The sequence below is a fragment of the Lasiosphaeria miniovina genome (assembly GCF_030549165.1).
Source record: "Lasiosphaeria miniovina strain SMH2392-1A chromosome Unknown B0T26scaffold_7, whole genome shotgun sequence".
NCBI classification, from domain to species: Eukaryota; Fungi; Ascomycota; class Sordariomycetes; order Sordariales; family Lasiosphaeriaceae; genus Lasiosphaeria; species Lasiosphaeria miniovina.
In genome coordinates this window covers 1,045,249-1,056,060 of record NW_026848226.1, presented here as the reverse complement: position 1 = coordinate 1,056,060, position 10,812 = coordinate 1,045,249, and the positions used below count along the sequence as shown (strand labels likewise).

Below are 10,812 nucleotides of genomic sequence, written 5' to 3'. Positions count from 1 at the left end.
CTCATTGGCCTTTTCTCGTGGCTTTTTCTCATTGGCCATTTTCTCATGGCTTTTTCTCATTGGCTTTTTTCTTGTGGCTTTTTCTCATTGGCTTTTTTCTTCCTTTCTGGCTTCTTTGCCCGTCTTAGACTTCATTCACTTTGGAACTCCTTTGCGGCTCTTGTCGGAATGACAAGGTCATTCGTGCTAGTCGCTATAGTAGCCGCTGCGAAAGGGTGGGGTGGTTGTGTTGCTCGTATTCTTCTATGTCTAGTTACAAAAGGATTACGAACTACGGGGACACGAAGGCGCTCAGTAGGGTGCCGCGTGGTCACGTGCTGCGCTTAGTCAGGATGCCCGGAGTCACGTGCTGCACCACGTGCTTGGCGAGTGTAGCCCGTGCGCTGCTGACCTGATTGATCGGTAATTCCTACAACTTTAAAATTCGTTTGCGGCTCTCTTCTTGAAATCCATTTGTTTTGGGGTTTCCGCTTTTCTTACTTTTTTTATTTTTCTCCTCTTTTTCCTTTTTCCTTTGGAAAAAAAAAATTCTATATCTCTCTTTCGTTCTCTCTTTATTACTCATTTTCTCTTTTTCTCTTTTTCTCCTTTTCTCCTTTTCTCCTTTTCTCCTTTTCTCCTTTTCTCCTTTTCTCCTTTCTTCTTTCTCCTTTTGTCCTTTCTCCTTTCTCCTTTTCTCCTTTCTCCTTTTCTCTTTTCTCCTTCCCTTTGTTCTATACATTTTCTTCCAACTCCTTTATTTTCTTAATCTCTTCGGTACCTTTTTGTTCATCTTTCTCGATACTTTCTCCTCTTCTTGATTACGCTTTCTTCCACTTCTCTCCCCTTTTTGTCTCCTTATCTCCCATTTCAGTTCGCTAATTCCGGATCTCATGTCATAGATGTCTCCTTCCGCCTACCAACATCTTGCCCACCCCCTGAATTCATGCCAGGATATGGCACCCACGATGGCAGCAGCACAGGCTGGCCTCTGCATCGAACGCGGACCCGTGTTCCGCGCCGACCTGTTTGACGTCTCTGGCCAGGACCAGATCTACGTCTACATGGTCGCCCACCACCTCTGCGTTGACCTGGTGTCGTGGCGCGTCATTGTGCAGGACCTGGGCCAGCTCCTTGAGTCAGGCACCCTAGCCCCTGAGCCGCCCATTTCGTTCAAGTCGTGGTGTGCTCTGCAATCCGGCCACGCCAAGAACGCCGTCGAGACGCTGCCGTTTACCGAGACTCCCTCCGACATCAACTACTGGGGAATCCGTGACCCTCTCACCTACGGCCGGGCCGAGACCGAGGCTTTCCGTCTCGATGAAGACACGACCCGGCTCGCGCTGGCAGACTGCCACACGGCCTTCAAGTCGGAACCGGTCGACGTGTTTCTCGCCGCCATTGCCCACGCATTTGCAGCCACATTCAGAGATAGGGCTGTGCCGCCGCTGCACACCGAGAGCCACGGCCGAGAAGCTCCAGCCGGCGAGCCCCTGGACCTGTCTGGCACAGTCGGCTGGTTCACGACAATCTGTCCTCTGGTTGTCCCCGTCGACACCAACAACGTGCTCGACACTCTACGGCGGACCAAAGACGTGCGACGCAGCATCCCCGGGAATGGCAGGCCCTACTTTGCACGCAAATGGCTCGGCCGTGCTGCTGAGTCGTCCTCCCCGGCCCCGATGGAGATCCTGTTCAACTACCTCGGCGGCGGGGTGCAGAGTCTTGAGCACCCAGACTCGCTGCTCCACGAGGTCGACCTGGATAACATGAATGACAAAGGCCATAATATGGCCTCCAAGATCACGGCAGACACGGCAGACGTCGGCCCCGACACGCTGAGGCTGGCTCTATTCGAGATATCGGCCATCGTCGTCGACAACCGGCTGCAGTTTACCTTTGTGTACGACAGCAGCCTCGGCCGCGCAGACGCGGTCCGCAGGTGGATCGGCTGCTGCGAGGACACGCTGGTGAGCATGGTCCAGCGCTTGGTGCAGCATCCAGCCGAGCCGACGTTGAGCGACTACCCGCTGTTGCCCCTGACATATGACGACCTCGCGGCCCTGACAACAAGCACACTTCCACGCGCCGGCATTGATCGCAGCTGCTTCTCCAATATCGAAGACATCTACCCGTGCACGCCAGTGCAGGAGGGCATGCTGATCAGCCAGCTGCGCGACTCGAGCGCCTACATTTTCCACGCTGTCTACAGCGTCACCCCCCGCGACCCCCGTATCCTGCCCGACGCCAACAGACTCCAGTGTGCGTGGCAAAAGGTAGTCCACCGCCACGCCGCCCTCCGGACCGTCTTCGTCGAGACCACCCGCCACGACGGCGTGTTCGACCAAGTGGTGCTTAAGACGGCCGACTGCGGCGCCGTGCTGCTGCGGAGCAGCGACGACGAAGCGCCGCGCACCCTCGACCAGGTAACGATGCGAGGAGCAGCCCCCGAGTCCGGACAGCCCCAGCTACCCCACCGCCTCGCCGTGTGCACCACGCACAGCGGCGCGGTGCTCGTCAAGGTCCAAGTCAACCACGCGGCCATGGACGGCGCCTCGCTGTCCATCGTCCTGCACGAGCTGGCAGCCGCATACGCCGGAACCCTCGACGACGGCCCGGGCCCGCTATACAGCAAGTACGTCGAGTACATCCGCCAGCAGCCGGCCGGCGCCGACACGGCGTACTGGATGCGGTGCCTGGACGGGGTGCAGCCGTGCCACTTCCCGAAGCTCAACAGCAACGCCGCCGAGGCGCGAAGCCTGCGGACAACACCGCTGCGCTTCGGGCGCTACGGCGAGCTGCGGCAGCTGTGCGAGGCGCGGCGCGTCACCGTGGCCAACGCCATGCACGCGGCGTGGGCGCTGGTGCTGCGGCGGTTCACGGGCTGCGATGACGTGTGCTTCGGCTACCCGGCGGCAGACCGTGACGCGCCTGTCGACGGCATCGCTGCCGCCGTCGGCCCGCTCATCAACATGCTGTGCTGTCGCATGCGCGTGGCCGGCTACCAAACCCTCGAGGCTGTTGCTGCTGCTGCCCAGGAGCAGCACCTGCAGAGCATGCCCTTCCAGCGCTGCTCGCTGGCGCGCGTCCAGCACGGTTTGGGCCTGGCAGGCCGCCCGCTTTACAACACGTCCGTTTCGACGCAGACTCACGAAGAGGAGGAAAATGGGGAGGAGGGAGATACGATCTCGTTTGAGATGGAGGAGGGCTACGACCCCAGCGAGGTGAGTTATTTACTATTCTTACTCTGTGCTGCAACGCTGACCACCAGCTAGTTCGCCATCACGGTCAACATCGAGGCATCAAAGGCCGGCGAGGGCGTCGTGTTCCGCTACTGGGCCAACCACGTCAGCGACGGCCAGGCCCAGGACGTGGCGCGGTGCATGGCGCGCGTGCTGGACGCGCTCGTCAGCCGGCCTACGCAGTCGGTGGCCGAGCTGGACCGCGCCCTGGACGGCAAGACGGTCCCGCCGCTCGACACAGCACAGGCACAAGACCACGCCGGGAGTAGCACGCACGAAAGCCCGGCGCAGACGAGCGCGGCCTCGCCGACAGCCGCCTCGTCGACAGCCGTCTCCTTCGGCAGCTCGGTCGAGCAGGACCTCGCCGCCACGCAGTCGTCGCTCGGCACGTCTATCGACACGACGTCGCCCACCACGCACACGCGTGCCCCGGAGAAGACTACGGTGCCGACGCAAATGCTGCCGGAAAGGATCCTCGTCGGCCTATGGAGCGCGCTGCTAAACTTGCCCGAGGATTCCATCGACGGGGCCGACAGCTTCTTCGACCTCGGCGGCGACAGCATTGTGGCCATGAAGCTGGTCGGCGACGCGCGCGACCAGGGGCTGGCGCTGAACGTGGCCGACGTGTTCCGCCACCCGACGCTCGACGGCATGGCGGCGCTTGTCTGCGCTGCCAGTCTCTCGCAGCCGGACAGTCACGCACTCACGCTCTCAACAGGCACCAACAAAGTTGCAACATCACCATCCGACGGAGACAATCCCGAGTCTGACGCGTACGGAGACAGTCCCGCGTCTGACGCGTACGAGCGCTTCTCGCTGCTGGCAGCGCGCAACGTGGGCGCGTTCCTACAGACCAACATCGCGCCGCAGGTGGGCGTGTTCCGCGGCGGGCTGGCCGACGTGCTGCCAGCAACCGACTTCCAGGCGCTAGCCGTGGCCGGGGCGCTGCTCGACTCGCGGTGGATGCTGAACCACTTCTTCCTCGACGGCGCCGGAGCCGTCCAGGTCCCCCGCCTGCGGCGCGCGTGCGCTGCCCTCGTGCAGGGCCTCGACATCCTGCGCACCGTGTTCGTGCCCGAGGGCGGCCGCTTCCTGCAGGTGGTGCTGCGCGCGGTGCGGCCGGCGTTCGACGTCGTCGACACTGACGAACCGCTCGATGCAGCAACAGCCACGCTGGCCCGCCGCGCTGGCCCGGGGCTCGGCGAGCCGTTTGTCGCATTCACGCTGCTCAAGCACCGTACTAGCGGGCGCCACCGCCTCGCCATCCGGCTGTCGCACGCGCAGTACGACGGCGTGTGCTTCCCGCACATCCTGGCGGCGCTGCAAGCCGCCTACCGTGGCGACCAACTGCCGCCGCCGCCGACGTTCGCCAACTACCTGCGCGCGTCGGCCGGCGCCCTGACGTCGGCGCACTACCAGCACTGGTCGCAGCTGCTGGCCGGCGCGGACATGACGGAGCTTGTGCGCCGCCGCCGCGCGCCCAGCTACTACCGCAGGCACCACCACGACAAGCGGACCGCGCACCTCAAGCACACCGTCCGCCTGCCGCCCGTCCCGGACATCACGACCGCGACCGTCGTCAAGGCCGCCTGGGCATACACGCTCGCGCACCTGACCGGCCGCCGCGACGTCGTGTTCGGGCACACCATCAGCGGGCGCAACGACGCGGCGGCCGTGCCGGGCGTCGCAAACATGGTCGGGCCGTGCGTCAACCTGGTCCCCGTGCGCGTGCGCTTCGACGCCTCGTCTTCCTCCTCTCAGCCACTAACGGCAGCAAGCCTGCTACACCAAGTGCAAGCCCAGCAGCTGGCCAACATGGCGCATGAGGTGCTCGGGTTCCGCGACATCGTGCGCAACTGCACGGCGTGGCCGGCGTGGACGTACTTTGCGACGGCCGTGCAGCACCAGAACGCCGGCGCCGGCGGGACGGCCTTTGCGCAGGACGTGCTGCTGGGCGATGTGCCGTACCGCGTCGGCTGTGCCGCGCCGGCCCACGATGATTTTGCCGACTTGTCGGTCTTTTCGCAGCGCGCGCAAAGTCAAGAAGGGAACGGGGAGCATGTGTACGACATCTCGCTTGGTTTTACCGAGGGCGGCGCTGTGCCGCGTGAGTTTGCTGCGCGCGCGCTGGACCTGCTCTGCGATGCCGCGGAACGCTTTGCAAGAACCCCTGGCGCGCCGCTGGCGTTCCCTGGTGCGGGCAACGAGCCGGCGCAGGTCCCGTTCGACGACGACGTTGTGGCGCCTGTCGCTGCCATGGGCGTGAGCGAGGCAGAGGCGGCGAGCGAGGCAGAGGCGGCGAGCGAGGCAGAGGCAGTGCTCGAGCGCCTCGACGCTGACCGGCAGCGTAGCCTGTGCGGTGTGGTCAGCAGCGCGTGGCGCCAGGTGTTGATGATGCCCGGCTCGGAAGATCTCGACGCCGGCGCCTCGTTCTTCGACCTCGGCGGCGACATAGTCGCGCTAGCCCAGCTCGTGTGGCTGCTCCGCCAGGGCGACGAAGTTCCCCCCCCGCGCCTGGAGGATTTGATTGACTACCCCACAGTCCGCGGCCACATGGCGCTGCTCGCCGCTGCTGCGCCAGCTGCTGTTGAGGTGATTGGGCTGGTGGGAGGGGAGGAAAAGGGGGCCGCCCAGGTCGGGACTGTCAGCAGGGTTGACTCGTCGCTGGCCAAGGCGGTCAGGCTGGCCAAGCGCTTAGCTGTGGGCAAGCGCAAGAGTGCCGCTGCGTGTGCGTGAGGGGTGTTGGACTCTGTTTGGCGGTAGTGTGGGTTACGAGGGCCAACGGGGAGCATGAAGTGCTTGGATGGTTGTGAAGGACAAGAATCACTCTGATCTGCCATGGCAGAAGCGGGAGGCAAATTGGCGTATGGCCATGGGTTGAGATTTGGGATGAAGAGGGGTTTACGCGGGCCAGCATCTGGAGCATGCTTGGATTTGATGACGACGTTATGACCAGGTGGCCAAGTATCAGGCGGCTTCTTTCCTATTTTCCTTCTTTCTTCCTTTCTCTTTTCTCCTTTATCTTTTCTTCTTCCTTTCTCTTTTCTCCTTTATCTTTTCTTCCTGTATCTTTTCTCCTGTATCTTTTCTTCCTGTCTCTTTTCTCCTTCCTTTTCTTTCGTCTTTCATATATTATGCCTCCAATCTCTTTTGTATGATATCCATTACTCTTAGTCTACCTATAAACGAGTCGTACCGCTGTTATATTTATACTCATCGATTTCAATCTCTGTTAAGATTTTGCCTTCGTGGATAGTTGTCCCCTCTGTAGATCTTTTGTCTAAAAGCCTGCTTGTCTTGGATGTGAAGGCAGTGTTTTAACCGCCGAGACGCGACCATCTGTAACTAGTGCAAACCTTAGCTTCAGCATTACCGTATCTTTTGCCACCACTGCCCAACCCATGATGCATGTCCGAACAATATTAGGCAGAGATTGGGCATTGCTTGTGTCAGCCACGTTGAAGAGCACCTTTCACACCGAAGTGTTAATTAATTGGTTATAGGTGTTTAATCACAATCAAGAGAAACATGTCACGGACGCGTCATTACAAAAGGTGGAAATTAATTGGAATTTGCCCGAACAAAGCCGACAGCTGAACAGCACAAAACAGCTACCGGCCAGCTTACGACCCCCGCTGCCAACCGCAGATCAAAGTCTTGGCTGATGGCACCAAGCGCACTAAATGTCTTCCCGCACGTGGGCAGTTACTGAGGTCTTCCCGCACGTGGGCGGTTACTGAGTCCTTCCCATAACATGGACAAACGCAGTGACTGATTAACTGTCTCTCGTATGACAAGCAAGTCTCTGCATCCTCCTGACCACTCCAGCAACGCACTCTACCGAGTCCTAGCCGGCCCGGCCTCGGCCAATAACCGGCGGTGCATGACGCACGTCACTCGCTTCCACTAGCCACAGCAGTCGACATGTCCTCACATGCGCCGTGGCCCAATTGCCGAGCTGGTCGCAGCAGCGGCCGTAATTCGGGGCGTTGCTAGCGATGGCAGGCCGCTGGGGGCGCTGTGCAGGCTTGGCGCGGCGCTGGCCTGAGTCGGACCGTTTGCTTCTAGCTCCCGCTCGGACGAGCTTCCGCATAGGACCTAGATGCCGCTAACCCGCCGGCACTACTACCCGAGCCCACAATCCGGGGTCGCCCCACCCGTCTGGGGCCCCGGATTGTGGCGCACATCCCCTGTATCGCTTACACGCTGTGGGGTCCCTAGGAAGTACTTCGGTGGCTCTCCTAACCTCCATGGCAGAGGCGGCTGCGATGTTGATTTTGATTCCATACGAACATCAAAGCTCTATATAAGTCGGCCATCTCGGCCTCTCAGGCCAAGATGCGTCAGAAAGCATCACGCACCACAGCCAGCCACCATGAAGCTCTCCCTTGCCGCCCTCGCCGCCCTCTGCGCCGCCGTGCGTGTCCACGGACATGGATACCTGACCATCCCCTCCAGCCGGACCCGGCTTGGCTCAGAAGTATTTAGCCCTCTCTTTCAGATCCAGACAGCCGGCTAACAGGACACAGTCTGGCGTCGACACGTGCCCTGAGTGCACTATCCTCGAGCCTGTGTCGTCGTGGCCCAACCTGACCGTCGCACCCGTCGGGCGCAGCGGGCCGTGCGGGTACAACGCGCGCGTCAGCGTCGACTACAACACGCCGGCGGGCAACTCCAAGTGGGGCGTGACGCCCGTGGCCACGTACGCGCCGGGGCAGGTGGTCGACGTGCAGTGGTGCGTCGACCATAACGGCGACCACGGCGGCATGTTCAGCTACCGCATCTGCCAGGACCAGGCACTCGTAGACAAGTTCATGACCCCGGGCTACATTCCCACCGACGCCGAGAAGCAGGCCGCCGAGGACTGCTTCACCGCCGGCACGCTGCCCTGCACCGACGTGACCGGCCAGACGTGCGGCTACAACCCGGACTGCTCCCCCGGCCAGGCCTGCTGGCGCAACGACTGGTTCACGTGCAACGCGTTCCAGGCCGACAGCCGCCGCGCCTGCGAGGGCGTCGATAACGCGGCCCTCGGCTCGTGCTTCACCACCATCGCCGGCGGCTACACCGTCACCAAGCGCATCCGCATCCCCAACTACTCGTCGGCCCACACCCTGCTGTCCTTCAAGTGGAACTCGTTCCAGACGGGCCAAATCTACCTGTCGTGCGCCGACATCGCCATCTCGGGCGGCTCCCCGACGACCCTCTCCACGAGCACCAAGTCGGCCACCACGGCGACTGGCACGGGAACTGGCACCAGCACCAGTGCTGCCGCCTGCACGCCGGCCGCGACCGTCGCCGTGACCTTCAACGAGCTCGTGACCACGTCGTACGGCCAGACGGTCAAGATCGCCGGGTCCATCGCGCAGCTCGGCAGCTGGAACACCGCCAACGCGCCCGCTCTGTCCGCGGCGGCGTACACGGCGGCCAGCCCGCTGTGGTCGTACACGGTCAGCCTGCCCGCCGGCACCACGTTCCAGTACAAGTTCGTCAACGTCGCCACCTCCGGCGCCGTCACCTGGGAGAGCGACCCCAACCGCTCCTTCACGGTGCCGACTGGGTGTGATACGAAAGTGACGGTCAGCTCGTCGTGGCGTTAGCAGACTCTTGGTGGGGGCGGATGAGGCACGATGGATGACTGATGTGTGGATTCTTGTTTCGTGTATATATTTGATGATGTTTGCAATTAAAAGTGTGGGAAGGTTTGAATGGAACTGTTTGTTTGTTTTTCTTTTTTCTTCTTTCTTTCTTCTTGCCCATTATCGTCACTGGCTCATCGGCGACAGAACCTTTGTCCTCGGGCTGGTTATCTTGGCCTGCTGGTGAGGCATTCTCAGGGACGTCATCACCCCCCGGGGCCTCGTCGTTTGTATCGTTGCTGATTGAAGGACCGTCGGACGAGTGGTCCTCGGGAGGCTCATGAAATTCGTTCACTGAATTGTACTCATCAAGGTCTTCCATATCGGCATCTTCCAATTGAAGTTCATTGTCTGTAATCGAAGCTTCCTGATTCTTAGGAGCGTCGCCACCTTCGGCAGCATCGTTCAGAGCCAGGCCATTCATGCGGGCGGAAAGATTCTGGGAAAGTGCCGAAAGGTCGGCGTGGTGCCTAGAGGTCGAGGAGGACCTCCACATCGGTGGGCTCGCGGGTCTTTCCTTTTGCGAATCGCTGAGGGCCTGGACGTCCTCAAGCTGCCCCTGGAGAGCAATCTGCAAATTGTCGCTGTCAAGGATTTTAAAGTCCATTGTGAGAGACGTTACTGCGCGAGCCTGCCCGCAATTACCTTGTGTCAGCATTGGGCAGTGAGGCTAAGCGACGAGAAATGGGCGCGATTGAGTTGGCCTGACGGGTAGTAGGGCGGGGTAACTCCCAATGGGGCTTGCACTCAAGCAGGTAGATTGCACAAGAGACTGCCTGACTCCCAAGGCAGCGCGCAGAAGGTGTGGAATGTGAAGATGGATGTTCTGGTAACAGTTCTGGGCGGCTGGCGTCTTGGGTGAGAGAGGTAATTGTGGAGGGGGAAGAATTTCTAAAGAAAGTTAGAGAAGGCAAGAGGTAAGAGCGAGGGATTGGAAGAGTTTGGTGGCGAGGCGAGTGGGGGGAAATGCAGGACAAGAAGCGAGGCGCACGCGCACACGTGAGGACGTGGCAAGGGAAGTGGAGGGGCACGCGCAACAAGTTGAGAGGAAAGCCGAAGCAGAAAGTGGGGGGACAGCCTGGGCATGTGGTGCAAGCAGCTTCAACGGTAGGTCGAGTCGCCTTGGAGGCCAGCGAAAAGACTCAGGTGGCGGGTGAGGTGGCAAGAGCCATTCCAGCCAAGAACTTTGCCGTGGCCATAAGACTAAACAAGGACACTGACATGGGCGCCCCATCATTTTCTTGTAACTTGATATCAGTGCAGTAAAATCCGCGACTCAATTTTCACGTGGCTTGCTTCACTTTCTTTCTTTTTTTTTTTTTTTTGGTGAACGATACGAAGGCCGCAGCGCCAAGTAAGCGTCAATTCGGACTCGTCTCTGTCCTCATACCTCACTTGCTTCCACCAGTTCCAGTGCTAAAGGATGGCGATGTAAAACACCTCAAGAGAGTCCCCGTAATACAACTCAGACTTGCCCTACCGTAAGCGGTCATTTTGCCAGCCATCCTGGCTAGTGTACCGCCCCACGACATGTAAACAGTTCGGCCAAAACGCCTTTGAAACGCCGTCCCCTCTGGTGCTCGCGGGAGCCTGTTCAGGTCGCATGTGCCCTTGCGGTCTTCTTTATCAACCGAGACCAGGTTTTCAACCGCAAGGTGGTACATGGTCTCGTCCATGATTTGCCTCTCCCAGACTCCCAGTGCGTCAGGGCATATAAGGCGAGGATGAAGGCCAGGCCGGAAGTGCGGAGCGAGAAGGGCGGGATTGGCCGTGCGACGTGTTGCAGCCACTCAGCCCGTGCGCCAGTCTGTTCTTTTTCCTTAGCCCATACCCAAAAAAACACTAAGGGCGGCGAGGCAAACACCCGTCGCAGTGACAGACAGCGCCCAAGCCGCCGCCACCATGCCACTGCCGAATTCGCTGATGTTTGCGCCAAAATCGATACCCCAAAG

General features: G+C 60.3%; 4 protein-coding genes across 4 annotated transcripts; 3 read left to right on the top strand and 1 right to left on the bottom strand.

Annotated features, from left to right (window-relative positions):
• Positions 1-947: 947 nt before the first annotated feature.
• On the top strand, positions 948-5,957 carry B0T26DRAFT_755726 (condensation domain-containing protein; the record flags this gene model as incomplete). Its single annotated transcript, XM_060446001.1, has 2 exons — positions 948-3,203; positions 3,255-5,957. 2 exons carry the CDS (start codon positions 948-950, stop codon positions 5,955-5,957), a joined length of 4,959 nt encoding a protein of 1,652 aa, XP_060291295.1.
• A 94-nt stretch (positions 5,958-6,051) lies between these two features.
• Positions 6,052-6,440, top strand: B0T26DRAFT_445183 (uncharacterized protein). Its single transcript, XM_060435067.1, has one exon. It carries the CDS (start codon positions 6,146-6,148, stop codon positions 6,377-6,379), a length of 234 nt encoding a protein of 77 aa, XP_060291294.1. The 5' UTR covers positions 6,052-6,145; the 3' UTR covers positions 6,380-6,440.
• Positions 6,441-7,196: 756 nt separating this feature from the next.
• On the top strand, positions 7,197-9,283 carry B0T26DRAFT_725755 (starch binding domain-containing protein). The gene is made up of 2 exons (XM_060442788.1): positions 7,197-7,701; positions 7,751-9,283. Exons 1-2 carry the CDS (start codon positions 7,324-7,326, stop codon positions 8,819-8,821), a joined length of 1,449 nt encoding a protein of 482 aa, XP_060291293.1. The 5' UTR covers positions 7,197-7,323; the 3' UTR covers positions 8,822-9,283.
• Positions 8,987-9,467, bottom strand: B0T26DRAFT_755724 (uncharacterized protein; the record flags this gene model as incomplete). The annotated part of the gene is made up of 2 exons (XM_060446000.1): positions 8,987-9,040; positions 9,156-9,467. The coding sequence occupies 2 exons, from the start codon at positions 9,465-9,467 to the stop codon at positions 8,987-8,989; spliced, it is 366 nt and encodes a 121-aa protein (XP_060291292.1).
• Positions 9,468-10,812: the final 1,345 nt, after the last annotated feature.